The sequence below is a fragment of the Etheostoma cragini genome, chromosome 16 (assembly GCF_013103735.1).
Source record: "Etheostoma cragini isolate CJK2018 chromosome 16, CSU_Ecrag_1.0, whole genome shotgun sequence".
NCBI lineage: Eukaryota > Metazoa > Chordata > Actinopteri > Perciformes > Percidae > Etheostoma > Etheostoma cragini.
In genome coordinates, this window is record NC_048422.1 from 22,943,915 (window position 1) to 22,966,968 (window position 23,054).

At 42.3% G+C, this 23,054-nt stretch overlaps 1 protein-coding gene across 4 annotated transcripts in view; it reads left to right on the plus strand.

Annotated features, from left to right (window-relative positions):
• Nucleotides 1-23,054, plus strand: part of ttc28 (tetratricopeptide repeat domain 28) — a 119,654-nt gene that overhangs the window by 40,894 nt on the left and 55,706 nt on the right. For all 4 annotated transcript variants that reach the window (XM_034896042.1, XM_034896043.1, XM_034896045.1 and 1 more), the window contains 3 exons: nt 14,146-14,293; nt 18,367-18,639; nt 19,454-19,584. In XM_034896042.1, the coding sequence (XP_034751933.1) occupies nt 14,146-14,293; nt 18,367-18,639; nt 19,454-19,584 (552 nt within the window). The remainder of the gene's footprint in view (nt 1-14,145; nt 14,294-18,366; nt 18,640-19,453; nt 19,585-23,054) is intronic.

The window sequence follows — 23,054 nt, forward strand, 5'->3', positions numbered from 1 at the left end:
GGGGTCCTGAGACTTGTTGTTGAGCCTTACTGCTGAAGGGAAAAACAGTTTTTATGGCGTGAGATTTAGGTCCGGATGGATTGCAGCCTCCTGCCAAAGCAGAGTGGTTCAGGGTGAGAGGGATCGGCTACGATCTTTCCTGCCCCCCCCCCTCAGCGTTTTGGAGGTCCTGGAGAGCCTGCAGGTTGCAGCCAATCACCTTCTCAGCAGAGCGAGCGGTGCCCTGCACTCTGCTCTCGTCATTGGCAGCAGCGTACCAGATAGCGATGGAGCAGCTGAGGGTGGGCTCGATGAGGGCAGCGTGGACGTGCAACACCAGAGTCTTTGACAGGTTGAACATCTTCAGTTACATCCTCTATTGGGCTTTTTTTGTTGTTGCTTTTTACGAGGGAGCTGGAGTCCAGCAATACATTCATATGTGAAACACATATGAATCACAGTGCTTGCTTTACTTTTTGCAGCCATGTGGACGGATGGTTCATGAGAACAGCCTGATTTCTGCATTAGTGCCGGGTACACTACGTCTCGGTCAGCTGCTGTATTCTGAAGTGATAATCCATTTACTGGATTAGTCAGGCAGTATATAAAAAAAAAAGCTGTCAATTAATCAATGACGAGAGAGGAGAGAGAGAAATTAGTGTGGCCACAGCAGAAATGATGTCTGGTTATCTGTATCATGTAGACCTGGAATAGGAATGGGCTCTCAGGTAACAGCAATGGGCGTTGGAAGACCAAAACGGGAGATTAGTGGCTGAATGCTCTTTGCTATCTGCTCCTCTACACCATAACAAATGTAACGTAACATTTACAGTAACTTACTGGCAACAATTGGCCAGTAAGTTACTGTGAATTCTTTTTACAGTAAAGGTACCGTACGTCCATTTACAGTATTTTACGTATTCACTGTAAAATACAAAACAATTAAACACAACATAAAATAAAAAATAAAAATACAGTAGTTTACTTTACTATTTACAGTAGTGTCTATATTGGGATTTTCTTTTTTTAACAGTAATGCTTTGACTACTGTGATTTCAACTGTAATACTTAGGATACTGTGACTTTGGCATGTCGACAAGGTTGTAATGTAACTTTACAGCATTCTCCTGTAAAAATCATACACATTACTGTTACTACTACTTCCAATACTACTAGTAGTGTTTTTAAATACCTTCACAGACATTATTTCCAGTGTGTGAATTATCCCAACCAGAGGATGAATGTGAAACAGAGAGAGGGTCTAATTAGCTTTGTGGGGAGTCATTAGCGGTGTGTTCTCTGCTCGCCCCGGTTGGCTGAGTGGGAACTGCATAAAGCATGGAGTCTTCCCTCGAGTAATCGCTGGTCTCTCTCTCTCTCTCTCTCTCTCTCTCTCTCTCTCTCTCTCTCTCTCTCTCTCTCTCTCTCTCTCTCTCTCCACCTGTCCTCCACCTCTCCCCATCTCTCCCTGGATAATTTGGCTCTAATTAAGTCTTTGCACCACCAGGCGAGGAGGAGGAGGGTGTTGACCCTGCTCTCAGTTTGGGGTGTTGGAGGTGTAAATAACCAGAGGCGTAGAAGGCCACTGGGATGTGAAGGAAGCCTTGGGAAAGGCAAGACAAGTCATCTTTATTTACATTTAAAACGGAGAAGGTGAGCCAGAAGTGCTTGATAATCAGGGCAGATAGATAGACAACATGTAGGGCTGCACAATTGTGGAAATAAATCAAAATAAAGACTATTTTGGTCAGTATTTAAATCGGTTATTTAACACAATTACTCATTGTCTTTTGGAAAGATGTTGCAACTACTGAAGTGTGAAACAATGATGAACAAATAAACAGTAAAAATACCAAGAACTGTGACATTTCCCTTCATTTTCCCTTTTTTGCCCCCATTCAGCACACAAAGTACGAGTTTACTTGCAAAACGTTATGTGCAAAATAACCATTTTTCTTGATTATTCTGATTATTTATCACAAAATCGTGATAAACACCCAAGAGATTAAAAGAATTTTATGAAATAATATGGATTACAATCCATATTGTCCTCATGCATAGAGAACAAACAATATGAGGATGATCATTGGTGAAGGACACAGCTTTTTTTAAAGCAATCTGATGCTGAATTTCGGAAAAGTCATTTCAGTTTCTTGTCTACTAATCACTTGATTACTTTGTTATATTTTATTTATTATCCCGTCTACTCTTTTTTTTATTTATTATCCCGTCTACTCTCCAGTGGCTAATTTAGTTGTAGGGCTGCAACTAAGGATTGTTTTCATTGGCTGTTAATCTGTGGATTATTTTCCAATCCTGCAAAAAAAACAAAAATAAATCGCTGCCTGGCAACAGAAGTAGAAACATCCATCATAAACACCGACGTAACGCGAATCATTACATTTATCGACTCTAATCGTTAACGTGGACGTCGTTTATCTCCAAATCTAAATGACTGTCTGCCCGTAACAGTGTGAAGAACACTCGTTCTGAAGCCATTTCTTTTAGCTTTGACAAAACGATCTGTTTTGTTTTTTCCACATCCTCCAGCTTCTTTTCCCGGGGTGCGGGGTCTCTCTTTGACCACACAGTGTGTCAAAGAGAGTGCCTAAAGCATATTATCCAAAAAAAAAACTTTTTGGGGGATTTGGGGTGTTATTTTGTGTCCGTGGTGTTTCCACACGCATACAAATTTGGAAAAACAAACTATCCATGGTGTTTTGAGAGAGATCTGGTTTCTGAGTGTCCTCTGTCTTCAGTCTCCAGGTGAGCTGTTCAACATCTGCACGGCTGTCTACGTCACTAGAGACGAGGTGGCTAACCGTAGCATGCTAGCTCATTCTCAATGGAAAACACTGCTACAACACACGCTAGTTCACCATAGTCTCCAAAAGAACTACTTCCTGTCCCTGTACTGCAGGTATTCCAATAGTGGCCTTCGTCTATCCTACCTTGGACTGACCAAAGCTGGAGAAAGAGTTATCAGCTGATGGGATCTTACCGAGCTACTGAGCATGTGTGACTCCCAACAGAGATAGTATAGAAGTCAGATGTCTCCCTCTGGAGCTAAAACAGAGACCTAAACAAACAAAATATGGTGTTTTGAAAACAAAACCATGTAAATCTATTCTGGTACAACCTCAAAATACAATTGGGAACATGAAAATGAGCAGAATATGGGCGCTTTAAGGCTGTTTGTCTCTCTGTGGTCTGTATGTGAAGGAACACAGGTGAACCTGCTCCGCCAGACTTTCCCAACTGAAGTAAAAGTTCCAGTTACATAAAATTCAGAGGTGCGCGACCACGCGCTGCGACAGCTCGCAGAGCCTTTGCTCTGGAAACGACAGCTGTGGTGACGTCGCTTCACGGCTCACGGACACCGCGGCCACCATAAACCTCGTTAAAGAAGCTTTGTCTGACACCACATGTTACTCCTCTTTCTCTCCCACAGAGGTATTTATATCGATGTCCTGCCGCCCTTCGTCCCGCGCACCAGTCTGGAACAAAGTAACTCAGCTTGAGGCTCGGTTTGATGCAGTGTATCTGTAATAAGCCCTAATAAGACACGGCATATCACTTTATGTCAACCTGTACTCTCCCTAAGCATTCTCTCTCTCAGCACGACCCTCTAAATCACTTCCACAGCTCTGTTCTGGTAGATCTTCACATTGACCCCTTTCCTCCTTCCCCCAGAGGGGATATTTGCTCCGTCAGGGTCAAAGGTCGCTGAGGCAATCAAACACTGCATGAACCTGTGTGCACACACACACACACACACACACACACACACTGAAATGGCGGCAGCGGGTGCTTGAGTGACAGTCTAATTACTCAGTGTAGGAATAGCAAACCCCTCCGCTGTAGTGCAGGATCACAAGGCCGCTTTTCCTCCTTCCATTCCCACTCCCCCTTTATGCATATTTTTTAAGGTGTGTGTGTTTTATGTTGTGTGTGGGTGTTGTATAGAAGGTGAGGTAGATTGGTCCAAAGATGGTGGCTGATACACGAAAAGGTCGAGTGAACGACTCTGTGTCTGCGTCTGTAGATAATGTAGAGCCGAGAGAAGGAAAGAAGAAAAAGGGAATTGCTTTTGGTCACCCTGGGAATAAACCTTGTGTGTTGAGGTTAACTAGGATTACTCTGTGTGTGTGTGTGTGTGTGTGTGTGTGAGAGAGACAGAAGAAAATGCTTTCTTTAGTTTAAAGCTCTGAGTTCAGAGTAATTCAGCGTGTACGTCGAGGTTAGATGTCGGAGTTGACGACCCACTCAGACTTTCAGCCAGGATGAAATACCCTTTGAGCACAATAGGACTTGTGGTGTGTTTTTATTTTTAGGAAAATCAAGTTTTTCTTCTGTAGAAGTCAATAGAGAGAGAGCACAGGGTCAGGTGTTTGAGCAGCTGCGGTGGAAGGAGGCCCCGTTCTCTCGAAGTGCAGATAAAAAGAAAAAGATGCGTCAGCTGGCCCTTTACACTGACCTCCACACATCACATTTCAAAGAGAGGTTGATAAATCCTTCCTACTGTATGTGATGACTTGCACTTGAACACATCATCAGCCTGTAACTTTGATCCTGTGGCCCTGACCAAAATAGAAAATCAACCAACACTTGTTTTTTTAATAATCAGCAGGGGTGGGGGGGGGGGGGGGGGGGGGGGGGGGGGGGGGGGGGGGGGGGGGGGGGGGGTTGTTACTCACTAAGCAATTAGTGTTGTGCTGTCTTCCTGTCAAAATGGACCTGGTCTTCTTTGCCTGTTTAAGCAAAATAATGATAATTTATCACTCAATTCTTCTGTTTAAACAACTTAGACAACTTTTTTCCCACTTTTTTTACACTTATTTTTGGATCTCATGCTCATAAACATAATTCATATTAGGTTATACCTAATCTTTGAGATAACAAGTATGAAGTATGAGTTATTTTGACTAATAGTTAAGATCAGAGAAATATATGTGGATGTACAGTATGATTACAGCCTTTTTCGTGTATGAAACCATGGACATTTACTACTTGGTTGAAAGAAACCCATCATTTTGATTGTGAAGTTTTGAAAATGGGTGAAATTTGACCCGAGGACAACATGAGGGTTAAATATTTGTTTATATTAAATATAAACATTATATTTAAACATAAATATTTGAAGTTACCAACTTCCTAGCTTCTATTTAAAGCTGCATGTGTTGATTTTTTTGGCCACTAGTGGGCGAAACATTCACAAAAGGGAAAATCGACACTTTTGTTGACGCCTTTTATCAATATTTTTAACATTATCTAACATTTTTATCCTTTTCCACAACCCTTTTGATGCTTTTTTTCAATGTTTGTCACTTTTTTAACTTAACTGTAGTTTTACAGTTATTTTGCAAATTTATTATTTATTTATTTATTTCTTATAAACTTCATTTATAGGAAATTTGACCTAATGTTTGAGTTTGAAAAGCAGAAATTAGGAACTATTTAGACTAAAATTAAAGGAATGGATGTTGATGATAATCACAGACTGGAATATGTCAACTTTTACTCAATACTAGTTCAAAAGCCCTTTTATTCAAATGCTATCAAATTGAATAAGACGCCCCAAAATTCATGAAAGTAGAGATTTGTGTTTTTTGGGGTAATTACAATTGGATACTTAAAAAGAACATTGAAATAGGAAAACGCGAGGGGACAACAGGAGGGTTAATGCAATCAAACAGACACACACACCTGATATCATATAGATGTCCGTAGGAATGTAGACTTGGGTGATATATGTGACAATACATACAGTGTATATATATATATATATATGAATTGGTTTCCTAAACTTCTTTGGCTTCTTTTCCTAAATTCAACTATTGCTTTCTTGTCGCGATAACATGGCAAGCGGCGTGTTTGTTTACGCCAAGTTCTGATGCCACGTTGTTCAATTTTTAACCTTTTAACACATTTGGCTTTTTAATTCAGAAAAACTAATAACAATGATACTGTCAAGCACTCTAACTCTCAGCCCAGTCGTGTCCACTGAATGCTGACGATAGTCAATGACTTGTGTTGTTGGTTAATGTTAACGGAGAGCTCAGTTTTGCTTCAACAGACAGACGGTGACGTCTAATCTGTTGGCTCCAGATACATTTGGTGGTCCCTCAGCATATGATGACCCTGCATATGGTCAAGCACGTCTACATGCACTTTAACACGCTAACATCAATCCAGACTCTGAGAAGCACAAACAGAAGAGACATCTACACTCATCCCTTTCCCTGATGAACGAGAGCGTTATGTCAAGCAAGACTCCTTTTTTCATGAGATGTAAAAGCCTCGGACGCGCCTCCGCCTTTACAACTTCTTCCGAGCTTACAGTGTAACACACCACAGTACACCGGCTCGTGAAGCCATTAGACCGGCTCTGTGTGTCTGTGTGAGTGGAGGGAGCCCACAGCTGGCTGTGTAACATCTTTATTGGTCCCAGTGGAAACACTGGTTATGGCCACTCCAACTCAATTATTGCATCTTAGCTAGTGTCCCAGTGAAAGCGCCATGAATATTCATGCACATAAACCAGTGAACAGTTGGCGTGTGTGTGTGTGTGTGTGTGTGTGTGTGTGTGTGTGTGTGTGAGAAATATTGTATTGACGGATGTAGTTACTTTTCAGAAAGAGATTTGACATTAAAGAACGTAATAAACTTACTTTATCATTTCAAAAACATAACTTTATTATTGCTCCTTAGAGTGGTCGTTACAGTCCGAGGTTCCTAGAGGTAATATCATCCAATATTTCACACAAAAAACAGATGAGAATAAAACAGTTTGAGCACCTTTCTTTTGTCTTTTTCCTTCTTCTTTTTTCAATTAATTTTCTTCCGACCCTTCAGATTTATCTGGTGACCCTTTGGAGGGGCCCGACCCCTAGGTTGGGAACTTTTGGAGTAAACTATCTAACTGTTCACCTGGAGAAGCTACAACCGTAACATGCTTTAAATTTTGTATTTTGCTCATAATACTTAACTAGGACTTTGAAATGAAAGAGATCAACGTTAAAAAAAAATGTGTGGACGAAGTAAGTTGCCTCCAGTATTTTCCCACACTTTTTTTCTCAACACACCGACTCAGTTTAACAAGTTTAAATGAGTTTTTTTTACGAAATGGCTGCAGTGGCTGTATGTTTCTTATCTGTGTGAGAATATGTGTTTCCAGTCTTCTGGAAAGATGCTTGCTCAGCAGCATTATTTCTCTACTGCAGTGTTTATAGGCTGACTAGTCTATTAGAAGAACCTGTTTGAATCGCGTCGCCCAGCAAGATGAGAGAACTGTTAATTCCCAGACTGTGAGTAACTGCACCCTTCTGCAGAGGTCTGCTGGTTTAAATTCACAGGGTTTGATCATACCTCACCCTGGTAATAAGGTGCATTCATTTCTACAAAGAGGCATCCTCGCAATACAGATTGCTGTTTTTAATGACTCCCTCAGACCCTCTCAGGCTCTTAAATAATGATCTCACTGGCTGAGGTTTACAGACCACAGCTCACAACTCACACAGCATGTCGTTATATCACCTACTGTGGGATAAGTGGGGTATTGACTTGGCAAAATGAACCCTCTTGTTTTAGTGATGGCCAAGTGACATCAGCACCACTTCATCCCTGTTGTTTGGCAAAGATGATAATTCGCTCGGAGGACTGGACCAAAAAACTGTAGACCTTAAAGGATAAAGCTAATTAGAGCAGACTTCAGATTTGTAGATAGCAGAGTTGACAAGCTGTCGTTAGAAAATTAGCTAACTCAAACTAGTGTAGTTAGAAAATTAGGTAACTGACAGTAGTAGCTGTCATTAGCAAATTAGCTAACTCAAACTAGTGTAGTTAGAAAATTAGGTAACTGACAGTAGTAGCTGTCCTTAGCAAATTAGCTAACTCAAACTAGTAGCTGTCCTTAGCAAATTAGCTAACTCAAACTTGTAGCTGTAGTATTTGAATTAGCTAACTCAAGCTAGTTTAGTTAGAAAATTAGGTAACTGACACTAATAGCTGTCGTTAGCAAATTAGCTAACTCAAACTAGTGTAGTTAGAAAGTTAGGTAGCCGACACTAGTAGCTGTAGTTACAAAAATTAGCTAACTCAAACTTGTAGCTGTAGTTAGCAAATTAGCTAACTCAAGCTAGTGTAGTTAGAAAATTAGCTAACTCACACTAGTAGCTGTTGTTAGCAAATTAGCTAACTCAAACTAGTAGCTGTAGTTAGCTGTTGGTTGAAAACGTCATCTTGAGATTACTTGAGATTATTGTTTTTAGCTGACTTGCTTGCCGCTTCTTGCCGGTGAAACACGTCATAGCTCATTAACATAAAGTTGAAAAATGTCAACTTTCAGATTGACGCTCAAAACGCCCAAAACACCCAAAATGCGATGCCGACAGAGGGAGAAGCTCCCATTAAAAATGAATGACTCCCAGTAACTTTAAACGTTCAAGTCGGTGGCGGTGTGAATGTCCGGTAACTTCTAATTTAGCAATGTTGCAGTTAGTGCTCTCCTGGGGGGTTAAATCTTATCACAACCAATGGCAAAGCCAAAAAATAAATAAAACCCAAGCTCTAAGTGAACTATTAAACTGTGTTTTCCTCTGGGGCCAGAGGTATGGGCATGCTAACGTCCTTTTGTCAATGTAGTATAAGGGGCTGTTTATTGTTTCTCTGTGATGAGAAAATGTGAGCTGGCTCCAGGCTGCCAGGTGTGTCAGGAAGCTCTCAAACTTCCTCTCAGCATCCTCCATCTCCACCAAATGACTCGAGGCAACATCTCCCTCTTCCTTCCACATCCTCTGCAGAGTTAAATCTGTTCAGTCACAAGCAACACCGGTGAAAAAGAGAGGGCTTGATCCACTTTGTGTCCAGACGAAATGAGAGTGAAGATTTTGTCTGTGTGTTTTGAGGCAGATTGTCTGATTTGCAGAGACATTAATCTCTATCATGTCTGGTTTATGTGATCCTCTCTCACTCCAACTCACCCTCTCTCTCTGTCTCTCGCCACTTGTGTCGCCATCTGTTCTCGATTAATGTGAGTTACGAGCAGTAATTGAAGCATCTGTTCATCCGGTGTGCATCCTTTGCTCTGACACACCAACATATAGCACCTCTCTTGCTGTATCTCTCCCTCTCTCCTTCATGTTGTTTGCCATTATGTCTCACTAAAACACACGCTCAACTGCTCCGATCTTTTTTTAGCCGTTACGTTGGGCCCTCCAGACTGAATTATCTCAACATCTATTAAATGGATTGCCTTGCAATTGTGTGCAGACGTGAATGTCCAACAGAGGAAGAATCCTACTGAATACCTACTTTTGTGGAATGCCATTTGGATCATAGGATGACTTGCCATAACTTTGTGTAGATGATAGTGTATATGTCATGAGCCGGCCAAAAAGCATTGACTGACTGTTAAGAATCTGCGTTTGCCAAAACACTGACACACCACCGGTCAGGGATAAAAGTGGTATCTGCCTGTGAAATAGAAGCAATATTCCATGTATAATTTGCAGACAGCATTTGGCATAATCAGCAGCAGCATATCAATAGGAATGGGTATATGATGAAATATATACGACAGTGGAACATGAGCAGTAAGCCAGTAGATTTGGCAGCAGTTTACCAAGCAAACGGCACATTTCACATTTCAGCAGCAAGGCATTTAAAAGTGCTTTTCATGAAACAATAAAGGGCAGTTTATGAGAATTAAAGTCATTCATCGATGAGAGTAGAACATAAAAATGAGCAAAGACAATAAAATACAAGAATAAAAGTTACAGCAGAAAGGAACAATTATTTCATTTAAATAAATGAAAAAGTCAGCCTTGATTTAAGAGAACTGAGAGTTGCAGCGGACCTGCAGTTTTTTTTGAGTTTGTTCCAGATATTTGGTAAACGCCATGTTTAGTTTTGACTCTGGGAACCTGATCCAGTCAACATGAGAGATCTGGATGGTTCATTATGTAGCACCAGATCAGACGCTCTAAGATTTTTGACTGTTTCGGGAGGTCTTAGGATAATGACAGAACTGGGGCCATGGTTTAAAAATCCAAGTTGCACACACAATTTCCCAATCTCATGACGGTTTTATGATGCCACATGGGAAAAAATATAGATCATACTGAAGACATTCTCTCTGACCACTGACAGACGGACATCAGGGTACGAATGATAACATATGAGTAGGGCTGGGTTCTGAAATTCAGTCCTTTTTAGACACCAACCAAATCGCCTCTAAAGAATCGGGAAAAAACTATAGTACTGAAAAATGCCTGGGGTGTCATTCAAAACCCAATTTCAATACCTAAGGAGTAAATCTCATCCGCATCAGTGAGCCAATAAGCGTTCAGTATCCACCTTCAAAGATCTAACAAGGCTTCTGATTGGCTGTCTAACATAACTTGTGGTAGAGACGTGAAGGTAAAACTCTCTGTTACAAAGAGAGACGGGGCTCACGTCGTAGGAGCTGAACAATCTATAAAATGATGTGTGACGTAATGTTTTTTTTTTTTTTTTTGCGTTTTGTTTAGGGACCGGTAATGAAGTCACGATATTAGTATCGTTACCGGTATTGAAAATCTTTATACAAGACCCAGCTCTATATATAATGGACTGTTTATATAGAGCGCCTTTGTAGTCTTAACAAACACTCAAAGCGCTTTTACTTAGTACAGGAACCATTCACTCGCATTCACACACTGTGGCCGAGGCTGCCGTACAAGGTGACTCCAGCTCACCAGATAAACACTCACACACATTTACACACCAACGCACAACATCGGAGAGAGATATATATGTACAGTGTATGAACACAACAGTAAATACTGCAGGAGCAAACACACTCACGCCAGGATTATTTTTGTCCATTGTCCTATTATTGATCCCTTCACTTTAACCGACACAGGCCTGTCAGCTGACGTTTAAGGGGCTGTCTAACTGCTCGATTTTCTCTGTGTGTGTGTGTGTGTGTGTGTGTGTGTGTGTGGGTGCGTGTGTGTGTGTGTGTGTGTGTGTGTGTGTGTGTGTGTGTGTGTGTGTGTGTGTGAGTGTGAGTGTGAGTGTGAGTTTGAGAGAGAGAGAGAGACAGACTCTGTAATCTGACAAGATATGTAAGAGATGCTCCGGAACAACTGCTGAGAGACAGACGGAAAAAATGAGACAGAAAGTGTTTGAGATGGGGTGTGTGTGTGTGTGTGTGTGTGTGTGTGTGTGTGTGTGTGTGTGTGTGTGTGTGTGTGTGTGTGTGTGTGAGAGACTGTCTGGACTGTATACCCCCTGTATGTGATAAGCCGGCAGCGTAGCCAGACTGAGCTAATAGGCAGGATGTGTGTGAGCGGGAGGCTGGAGGTGGTGGTGGTTGAAGCAGACTCTTCCTGCTGTCACTTTCTGTCTGGCTCTGGCATGTTTACACCCTTGATGGGGGTAAAAAGCTCTGACACAACCACACACACATGCACACACACTCTCAATCTTACCTATTGTGCTGTACCTTCATGCAGAGATAATACCCATCTTGCTATGATTATAACTTGTATATCCTCCTGACATAATCACCCTCATCTGACTGAAATTATTGTTCTAGAAGCTTCCCCCAATCAAGTAGTCAGGAATAGGACATGAATGTCTAAATGAGAAACGCTGCATCCTCCACACAGCAGCCAAATCAGTGTGAAAGCGACAGATTTTGTGGGGGGCAGTGCTAAGTAGAGGTAGGCAGACAGGTGGGGCGTCCATATGTCCCCCCCAGCCACCGGCATGGCTACCTCGTTCCAGTCCAGAGCCCCCCCTCCAGCCCCCCCGGATGAGGGTCAGAGGGCAGGCTGCTGCTTCTCTCTCTCCTCAGCATGGACACTTGGCATCAGTCAGGAGCCAAACCTGAGCCTCCGTCCTGTCCTCTGGCCATTGTGGACTAGTATAATTGCTACTGCTTTAAAATGGTTTTACCTAATAATGGTGTAGTTTCTGTTCCCGTTTCACTCACCACTCACCATGGCTCTATGCATATTTTTATTATATGTCTTTATATTTTTCCATTCCGAGTGCTTACATATACTATGGTTAAACTCAATATCATCTATACTATTGGCGCTTACTTTTGCTATATTAATTAATTACATATTACTCTATTTGATTTCACGTAAGAAGAATAACAATCTCAAAATAATCAGTACAGGTTTGTACAGATGTCAGATGTCTTGTTTCCTCCAACAGAATCAGCTAAAGGCATTTACAGTTACTGCAGCACAAAGGAAGATGTAATCTAATTTAAGCTGTACTGGTAACTTGGCGCCAAATACCATCTTTTCAACCTGTTATGAGACTAATCTGTGTGTACCAACTTTTGACTTGTGTTCATCCAGCAACAACACAAGAAGTAGTAGAAGTTAATTGAGGAAAAAAAAATCTAAATTGAGCAAACGGGAGGGGGGGGGGAGACCATCCGGTCAATAAATAAATGAATGTGATTATATTACCACTGTAGCTGAGACAGATTTCAGTGTTAGATGGGGTCAGACCCCGGCTGTAATCACCGACCATTTATCCCACTTTGTGTCAATCAACAGTGAAATAACACTGTTTCCTGTTCAATTCTGCTCCCAACACCAACACAGCAGCTAAAGGCTTAGTGCATCCCCCCCCCCCCCCCCCCCCCCCCCCCCCCCCCCACACACACACACACACACACACACACACACACACACACCAAATCCATTTATTTCAATGAAGCTGTTTGAAGACACTGGGTAGGACAAAGACAACAGCGAGTGCAGACAGTGGACAGCTAGGACAGGAGCTGCCATGTAATCTGATTCCTCTCTTCTTTGTCTTCATTCCTTCTCTGTCATGACAGATTATGTTTTTAAATGGGAGGAGAGAGGGCAGGATGATAAATTAAAGAAAAAAGTGGGGGAGTAATGAAGGGGAAGAGAAAGAGAGAGGTAAACAGGACAATTAAGTGACAGTCTGGTCGGCAGTGAGGGAAGAGGAGAGCGGTGGTTGTGCGTCCTCTGCATGACTCTCATGTCATGATTCATTGTCTCTAATGTTGCAGTGAAATGCACGAGGAGTCACAACAAAGTGTGAGCTGTGTGTGTGCACGTGTGAAGGAAACCGTGGGGACGTCCCGTGTCCTTCGATTGCATCCACGTTTCCTTTCCTTGCTTCACTTGAGGAAATCATGTGAGGATAGAGGAAACAATTAAGGAAATGTGTTTAAAGAGGGATCCACTCTGAAGTGTCACGTGCATTTGTGAGCTATGCAGTCCCATTTCTATAGCATCAAATAACCAATAAAAACCATACTTATCCAAAAAATGAACACTTGAACAATCATCAGCCGGATAAAAAACACCTAAAATGACATCAATTCCGTTTTCTGCTACTCTCTACTACTACTATGCAACTCCATTGCATTTCGGAAGCAAATATTGTCCTTTTTTAATGCAAGACAAGGCTTTTTATATGGCACAATCAAAGTGCTTTACAAAATAACGAGATATCGAGATAAAGGGCAAAATAAATGCACCACCTAAGGACTTTAAAGTACAATTTAATATCACTCATTAAAGGGTAAAATAAATTTAAAATAAAACAAGTACAATGTAATGTATGAAATGCAAGAATAAAAGTTCCAGTGCAGTGTAAGAAATGAATAATTTCTTAGACAGAATTTGCAAGCTACTCTGAAATAATGAGTACTTTTAATTTTGGTACGTTAAGTACCATTTTGATGCTAAAAATTCTGTAATTTGACTTTTAAATGCAGGACTTTTACTTAAACAGAGTATTTATACACTATGGTGTTGCTGCTTTTACTTATTAAAAAAAAAAAAAAAGTACTTCTTCCACATCTGTCTGTCGGTCCCAACTGAAACATCTCAACAACTGTTGAACGTATCGAATTTAGCATTCATGATCCTCAGCCGATGAAGTCAAACGATTTTGGTGATCCCCTGACTTTTTCTCTAGCACCGCTATAAGGTCGATAATTTTAGTTTTGAACTTGATTTTGCATGCTAACAAGCTAACCTTGGATAGAAAACATAGTTATACTATACAGTAACGTAATACTGTGGTGTTACGTTCGGAGCTACAGGGGTAAAAATACACAAGTGGATCAAAATGTAAAACGCAACTGGTAACGTCTACTTCTTCTTATTCCTGCAGGCCTACTTTCGTCAGGGGGTTGCCCTGCAGTACCTGGGTCGCCATGCCGACGCCCTGGCGGCGTTCGCCTCCGGCCTCGCCCAGGACCCCAAGAGTCTCCAGCTGCTCGTGGGCATGGTGGAGGCCGCCATGAAGTCTCCGCTCAGAGGTACGGCCCAGTTCACACGCTGCCTGGCTCCTTTTTCCGCTTCGCTCATCTTTCCTACAACAACAGATTTATGTATTCGTGCATTTGTTTGTTTGACTCCTTCTTCCATGACTTTGTGTTTGAGAAGTTGAATGAGAGGCGAGGGAGATGGACAGTGGGCTCTAAGGGAAACTGTAAGGGAGGATTCAGACATCACAAAGAAATGGACGCAAAAAACAAACAAAAGAAACAACAAAGAGGGAGACAAGAGACACGTGAAGAAAAGTGGGATGTAGAAAATGAATAAAACAGGTCAGATGAAATAGAAAGAGACTCTTCTTCTGACTCGTATAATGTGGTAGCAGAACTCACAGCTAATGCCAAGTAGAAAGACCGGTGTTCAGTAAAGGGCTAGGCCGTTTTTTTTGGGGCAGTTTGCAGATTTATGCATAAATAATGACCGATTATTTTCGTCCTTTCAAGTTAATATGCAACTTAATTGTATACCATATATGCAGTTGGGTGTCCCTGCTCTGTCTCTTTTAGCTAAGGGGTCCCTGACCTAAGTCACGGTGAGGACCCCTGCTTTGAAGGTCCCATGGCATGAAAATTTCATGTTTTTTTAACATCTATATGCGTTCCCCCAGCCTGCCTATGGTCCTCCAGTGGCTAGAAATGGTGAAAGGTGTAAACTGAGCCGTGGCCATCCTGCTCAGCCTTTGAGAAAATGAAAGCTCAGATGGGCCGATTTTGAATCTAGCCCCTTATGAGGTCATATGGGGAAAGGTTACTTCCGCTTTCTCTGCTTTGCCCGCCCAGAGAATTTGGCCCACCCATGAGAGAGAGACATCAGTGCTTTTCAAATGAGCAGTTGGTCAAGGCCACAACCCCCAGCCTCCACCTTGCAGGCCGGAGTACCAACACGGATACTAAAGATATGTCAAAATGTCAAATTTAGAAGATTTTCAGCTCTTTCCCGTGCTGTCAGACAGCCGTTTGCGACGGGGAACTGAAGCTGTAATCTCTGCTTGCTTCATAGCCACCAGACTCCTTTGATAAAATGTATGGTCAATAAACCTAATTTATAGGAAATTATACCTCATGTTTGAGTTAGAAAAGCAGAATTATTTCGACTAAAATTAAAGGAATGGATGTTGATGGATAATCACAGACTGCAATATGTCAAATTTTACTCAACACTATTTCAAAAACACTTGAATTTGTTTCTCCAAATGCTATAAAATAAAAAAAAATTCGCCCCCTGAGTTCAGAGTGCACTTTAACGTGCAGGTCTCAGTAGCATATGAAGATGAAGGAAGAGTGCATCCAATCCAGAATGGTTTGCAGGCTTGGGTTGGCACGGGATTATGTTGTTGCCCTTCAGTTGGATCCGAATGGGAGCAAGGATGCCTGGGAAAAGCCTTCTGCTTGGCAAGCTCCAGCAGATGTCTACACACGTAGGTGTTTGGAATCTGCTCGCAAGCTGCAGCGCACATCTACTTTTACAGTGTTTCCCTTTGAGGTAGAGCATGCCGATCCAGGCTGTTGAACACAAGGCCATTGGTAACTGACCAAAGGAGTTTTGCTCTCTCTCTCTCTCTCTCTCTCTCTCTCTCTCTCTCTCTCTCTCTCTCTCTCTCTCTCTCTGTCTCTCTCTCTCTCTTTCTCTCTCTCTCTCTCATTTTTCTAAGTGAAGCATTTTAATGTGGCAACAAACAACTGTTTTTATCGTTGATTAATCTGTTTTAATCTGTTATTTTTTGGGGTGGATCGATTAGTTGTGTGCTCTATAAAATGTCAGAAAGTGGTGAAAAATGTGAATCAGTGTTTTCCAAAATCCCAAGATGACGTCCTCAAATGTCTCGTTTTGTCCACAACTCAAAGCTATTAAGTTTACTGTCGCAGAGGAGGGGAGAAAAACTAGAAAATGTTCACATTTAACAATCTGGGTGCGTCTACATATCCCTTCCTCTATCTATTCCTCTGCTGAATAATTTCTATCACCAGTGGGATTGGAGGCATTGAGATTATTTTCCATTGAACATTGAAGTTCATGATTAAGTGTTTTAGCACAGCTGGCTGAGTGGCATCCTTGGTTTTCAAAGGATTTAATTCTGTTTTGTTTTGTTTCTGTTTTCCCTCTGATTTTTTTTTCAAAAATCCCACCCTAAATATAAAAGTTGACAAGCCGTCAATTAATCAATTAATCTTTGCCGCTCTAAAGCATTTACAAATAGAGCAACGTTGTACGAAAAGGCAGCAGGTGGAATGAATGACATTCATATTAATTAAATCTGTTTGCACTTTTTCAACTATTTTTACTGCTTAATCAACTTGATACACATTTAAGATGACAATCCAGGTAAATAGACTGTATTCATACAGCGCTCTTCTAGTCTTAACGACTACTCAAAGCACTTTAACATAGTACAGGAACCATTCACACACATTCACACACTGTGGCCTAGCATCAGAAGCAGTTCAGACCCAAGGACACTTTGACATGGGACTGCGGGGCCAGGGATTGAACCACCAATCGGAAGGATGGTGGTTCGATCCCTGGCACTGCGTCCTCCTTTTCTAAAACCAAAACATTCTGAATTCAATTCTCCTGTAAAACAGTATTGGTATTATTGAACTATTCAATGACATTAATAGCTTTATTGTGCCATTTCTTGTAGCTGTATGTCTATTTCTGTGTGTTTACTTTGAGAACAACAAAAAGCCAGAGTACGTGTTCACACTCAGCAGGTTCTGATTCGAAAAGTTACGATCCGCGGCTTGTACCGATGACATACATCGTGTGACAGAGTCCCGTCTGAAATCCTGCAAAGCTTCACTGTGCAGATCTGAAGCTCTGTGGGAGGTTGCTCTGCTGTCCCCCCTGCAACCTCCCGAACTCCATCTCTCATACGCTTCAAAGCGAGCAAGCCTCGAAGCTAAGACTCCGAGTATCAAGTGTTACCAGGAGTTGTCATGCTTCAGTAAGCAGGAGGAAGGGCAACATGTTGGACCGTGGAGAAGGCCAATGTGCAGTCAGCCCAGAGGGGACCTGCATGGAGGAGGAGGGGCTCCCCTGGATTCTCTGGCTCCTGCAGTCCTCCCAGTTCTTCCCGAGGGATGTTTACCAAGCCTGCCTCCGCTACATCACATCACTACAGTGTTTCAGTTGTAGCCTGATATGGAAGACTACACATAGACATGAGTGCAGCTGCAGTTCATCTCATTTGCATGAAGTGCAGCTGCATATGACCTGATGTCTGCTGGTTTTGGCACATGTTGCGCACGTCTGGAAAGAAACCATGGCTCTTGTTGAACTTGGTAAAATAAAATACAATCTATAGCCACTTTCACACATGCACTGCAACCCTAATCTTATCTAGGCATTAACCCGGAGGAGGCTGTATGTGAGATCGCAAATTTCCAAATCAGTTGGATCGGACTTTACCCTTTACAATGTACAAAGACTGTAGAACCTCTGATTGAGCATGCGTGTGCCCGCGTAGACAGGAGACAGCACGTATACTCCGCCCGTTGCTGGTAGCATCAGTAGATTAGTCAGAGAATGAGACTCTATGGAAGTTTGGGGTCCCCTGCTGGAGCTACTCCCCAATGCGACCCAATACCAGATAAGCAGAGGTGAAGATGGATGGAAGATGGATGGAAGATGGATGGATGGAGACTTCATGACCCAATCAGGCAGCAAAACATAGGCGTCAGTGTCTGCCGTTGGCTGTTAAGACTGCAACATAACCCGGAGATTTCGAACCGAAACGGGGTCAGAAGCGTTTTCAAATGTCTCCGGTTAAGAGGCTCGGAAACGCCAAAACAGTGTGAATGTGAGGTGTAAACGTGGAAAAAGGTATTACTTATTCAACCAAAACCTAGCAATCTTAATGTAACCTCAGACAGTTGAGAAAAAAGCGCTGTCTTTGGTAGAGAAAGCTCCAATTGGAGTGTTTTTTAAAACTTTATACGTCTATTACAAACACAAAAAAACTATAAAACACACTAAAAGATGGAAAAATCCCCTAAAAGCACAATAGGCGCTCTTTAAGTGACTATTTGAATTCCCTCTCAAACTCTCTCCACAGACACGCTTGAGCCGACCTACCAGCAGCTGCAGAAGATGAAGCTGGACAAGAGCCCGTTCGTGGTGGTGTCGGTCATCGGCCAGGAGCTGCTGACCCACGGTTTCCACGGCGCCTCGGTCGTGGTGCTGGAGGCGGGGCTGAAGATCGGCACGTGCTCGCTGAAGCTGCGTGGCTCCGTCTTCTCGGCCCTGAGCTCGGCCTACTGGTCTTTAGGCAACGCCGAGAAGAGTGTTGCCTACATGCAGCAGGACCTGGAGGTGACCAAGACTTTAGGTACGGGACAGCCACATCCTTCACTTAAGTAGAAGTACTAATACCCCACTGTAAATAAATACCCTGTTACAAGTAAAAAGTCTTGCATTGAAAATGTTACTCAACCCTTACTGGTGTCTTCGGGTCAAATTTGACCCCTTTTTCAAAAAAAGTTTCTATATCACAAATTTGGGTTTCTTTCCAAACAAATTGTCCAAAAAAAGTAATGTGGATGGTCCCCAACAACGCTCCTCACAAGTTAAATAACTGATCAGTTCACTACTTTCATTGAATTAGGGTGTTTTTGTTAATTTGATAGCATTTGGATTAAAGAAAAAAACAATTGGTAAAATAACTTAAAAAACAAAGTGTAAAAAAACAGAAAAATGTCAAATAAAGTGAAAAAAAAGTGAACAAATGTCAAAAAAAGTGACAAAAATGTGAAAAGATGTCAAAAAAAAAAAAAAAAAAGAAAGAAAAGTGACAAATGTAACCAAAAAAGCTTTTAAAATTTGGGAATAAACCCACAAAATTTCAAAAGGCTCAGTAAAGTCAACAAATATTGATAAAAAGTGACAGCTGTATGCAACCATCCATGTTACTTCGGGGGCAAATTTCTGAAAGAAAACCATATTTCAGATGTAGCAACTTTAGAACCGGGTCAAATTGGACCCGAGGACAACAGGAGGGTTAACCTTGCAGACACTACTCGGGTAAAAAGTTCTTAGTTACCTTCCACCGTTGCTATGGATGAGGTGAACGCAGCAGTGTGAACGGACGCTGCAGAAGGTGAGGTGAAGGTCACTCTCTGTCTGTCTGTCTGTCTCGTCCACAGGTGACCAGTCAGGTGAATGCCGTGCTCATGGCAACCTTGGCTCCGCCCTCTTCTCCAAGGGCAGCTACAGAGAAGCCCTGGCCAATCACAGGAACCAGCTGGTGCTGGCCATGAAGCTCAAGGACAGAGAGGTGTGTGCGTGCGTGCGTGCGTGCGTGCGTGCGTGCGTGCGTGTGTGCGTGTGTGTGTGTGTGTGTGTGTGTGTGTGTGTGTGTGTGTGTGTGGAAAGAGAGAAACAGGCTTATGTACAGTGAGATAAATAAGTATTTGAACACCTTCCTATTTTGCAAGTTCTCCCACTTAGAAATCATGGAGGCTCTGAAATTGTCCTCATAGGTGCATGTCCACTTTGAGAGACATGATCAAAAAAAAAATCCAGAAATCACAATGTATGATTTTGTAACTATTTATTTGTATGATACAGCTGCAAATAAGTATTTGAACACCTGTCCATCAGCTAGAATTCTGACAGCCGGATTGTAGTTGATCGCACATCCACAGAATGAAGCTTAAAGGATCCATATCTTCATTTTCAAATTTTAATTTTAATTTTGGGTTTCTACTAGAACATGTTTGATATCTGGGTGATGTCTGGGAATCATGATGGAGGAGACTGACGTGCTATCGGATCTGTGCATAAACTCCAGTACTTCCCAATACAGATACCAGCGTTTTTAGGCAGCATCAGAGGCAATACAGATACTGGCATCGGTATATGAACCTCTCTAGTATAAAGGACCAGTTTCTGAATATGTGTGCATATCTCTGTGGACAACATTTCTATTGTAACTCGACCTACTTTGTAATAAAGACAAGACATGGAAATCTTGCTTTTTAAATTATGGGACCATTATGAATCAGAAGAAAGAGAGAGGCCTTCCAGCAGCAGGAACAACCTTACCATACGCACTTGGTGAGCACTGTTGATGTCTTCTTGATTCTATTATGTCTTTTCCACCAAGGCAGTTCTGGTGCTGGTTCGGACTCAGAGCCAGATATCGAACCGGTTCTTTTGCTTTTCTACACAGATAAACCTGGCTCTGGGCCAAGACCACGGGTTCCAACTCAGCACCAACTTAGAGATAAGAACCAGTTACGTCAGGTGCTGGGAGCGGGTCCCGATAGGCTTTTTGTTGGGAAAATTGGGACCGCCCCGGTCAAATCGGGACGTCTGTTCACCCTAATGGTATTTTGCTACTGATGTTGCCATGGCAACCCATCAAAAGATTATAATAAACGTTAAATCATGCGAGATAATTCCCTTTCTTCTTGAACGTATCCACGGTCCATAGCGGTCACGGAGAGCTGTCAGGGCCCGTCTTTGTATACCAGTGTGAATTTGTAAAGCCAGGAGCAACAGTATCGGCATGTAGTCCTCCATTATTGTTGATTCATGACAAGATTCATGATTGATTGATGACTATGGAGGTACTTGCAGTGACGTTGTGAACGTAGCCCTATACTCTGGCTCTCAGACTGTGGAAAATCAATCTGGTTCTTAGATAACTGGCGCGTAGAACCAGCACCGTACTGGCAATAGCACCAGGACCAGAACCAGCACCTGGTTGGCCTTGGTTGAGAAGACATAAATGTTCAGGAAGGCTGTTGCTGACCTGATATGTGTATTTTAAGAGCTCCATTCGTTAGAATACAGCTTATATGTGACATATATTTGTAAAAAGGACAATGTCAGCAGTGTATCGGAGACGGTGGAGGTCTACAGATCTCAACCCGGTCTTTCTCTTAGCTCGTTTGCAGCTTCTCGGTCTGCTCCCTCGCTCTCGAAGCAGTTTTCCCTCGCCGCCGCGGCCCGGAGCTAAACTCACTTTCTTCTCAAAACACTTTGGACAGATGTGAGAACCGGAGTTAATTAGATCGCTGTTACAGATTAGACTTTGGCCCCTTTACGTCTCCAAACACAAAGTGAAACTGGCAGGTTGTTTGTGTGTGTTTACCTTCCTTTAACTACTCCCTCGTGTGTGTGTGTATGTGTGTGTGTGTGTGTGTGTTTGTTTTGCTTTCTTAACTTTCCCAACATGTGTTGCAGTGTGAACATTTAAGTTTTATTTTAAAAATGGTGTGCCTGTGGAGCGTTTTCTGGGATAACTTGTTGTTTCTTTAATATCAAAGTGTGTGCGTGTGTGTGTGTGTGAGTGTGGGTGTGGGTGTGTGTGTGTGCCCGTGTGTGCGGGTGTGTGTGTGGGTGTGGGTGTGGGTGTGTGGGTGTGTGTGTGTGTGTGTGTGTGCCCGTGTGTGTGTGCCCGTGTGTGTGTGTGTGTGTGTGGGTGTGTGGGTGTGTGTGGGTGTGCCCGTGTGTGTGGGTGTGGGTGTGTGTGTGTGTGTGTGGGTGTGCCCGTGTGTGTGTGGGTGTGTGTGTGTGTGTGTGTGTTGGTGTATGTGTGTGGGTGAGTGTGTGTGTAATAAATAGCCAAAATCAATGTATGTGCAAACAGTTTCATGTGTGCCGTAGTATTCGTTTGTACACAAATATCTACTGTGTATTGCGATTGTTGTCAGATAGATAAACAGCTTTAGATTTTTTTTGTCGCTTCCTGTATTTTATTACAATAATTTCCCCCAATTTTTCGGACTTTGGTGTTGTTATAAGATTTAGGAACTAACTAAACTAGCAAACCAGCTAGCACACTGACGATGTAGAAGTAACTTACAAAAACACACTTCAACAGATCCAAACTGTCCCTTTAAGGATGAGCCAAGGGTGTCACAAGATGTGTTATTGCTTTTAGGTGGACATTTTAAAAATAACAAGTTTAACAAAAATGACTTAAAATGTACCTTAAAGTTGTCCTCATCCTTCTCAGAAGTATCAGATTACACGCAATATCTTTGGATTAATATTGTTATTGCAGTCTATAAAATAACTGGACTGCTGGGTTGCTTATTTATTATGTATTATTTATTTATATATCTTCGAGCTGTTTACTCAATAACGTGATTCTAATGTACAGCTTTATTATAACAGCTCTACGGACACGTTAATGTTGTTGAAGGCTCCCCTGGACCCTCACACACACACACACACACACACACACACACGCAGGCATTTAATAGCATGTGATTGCATCCTGGATCTGGAGAGGCGGATCGAACACCTGTCAGTAAGACGAATGAGGGTTTGAGTAAGTTTGTTTTAATGAAAGCAGCGAGCGACTAACAGGAATACTGCTTGTGTTTGTGAGCAGCTTCCAGTTCTGTCACATTAACTTTGTCATAAATCTCCGTACGAAAACCCGACAGAAGAGTTCCCTTGGGACTGTCCCCACTCAAAACGCTCCCATAGGTCGTTTGTTTTCATGCAGCAGTTACGATTCCTCTTTATTTTTCTAATGGTGGCTCCCTCTAGTGGCTGAAGTAGTTATGACGGGAGAAAAGTAGAAAGTAATGTGACTATTAGCGTTTTTTACCTGCTTTTACTCGCCTCGACCGCGGTGCCCGTCCTCCTTTTTCCAGTGCAGATTAGTGCCGCCTCGTGCATGAGGAATCAGCAAACTGTCGTCACCTAACGCGACACACACACGGGACGTCGAAGGTGTGTGTGTGTGTGTGTGTGTGTGTGTGTGTGTGTGTGTTTTATTCGCTC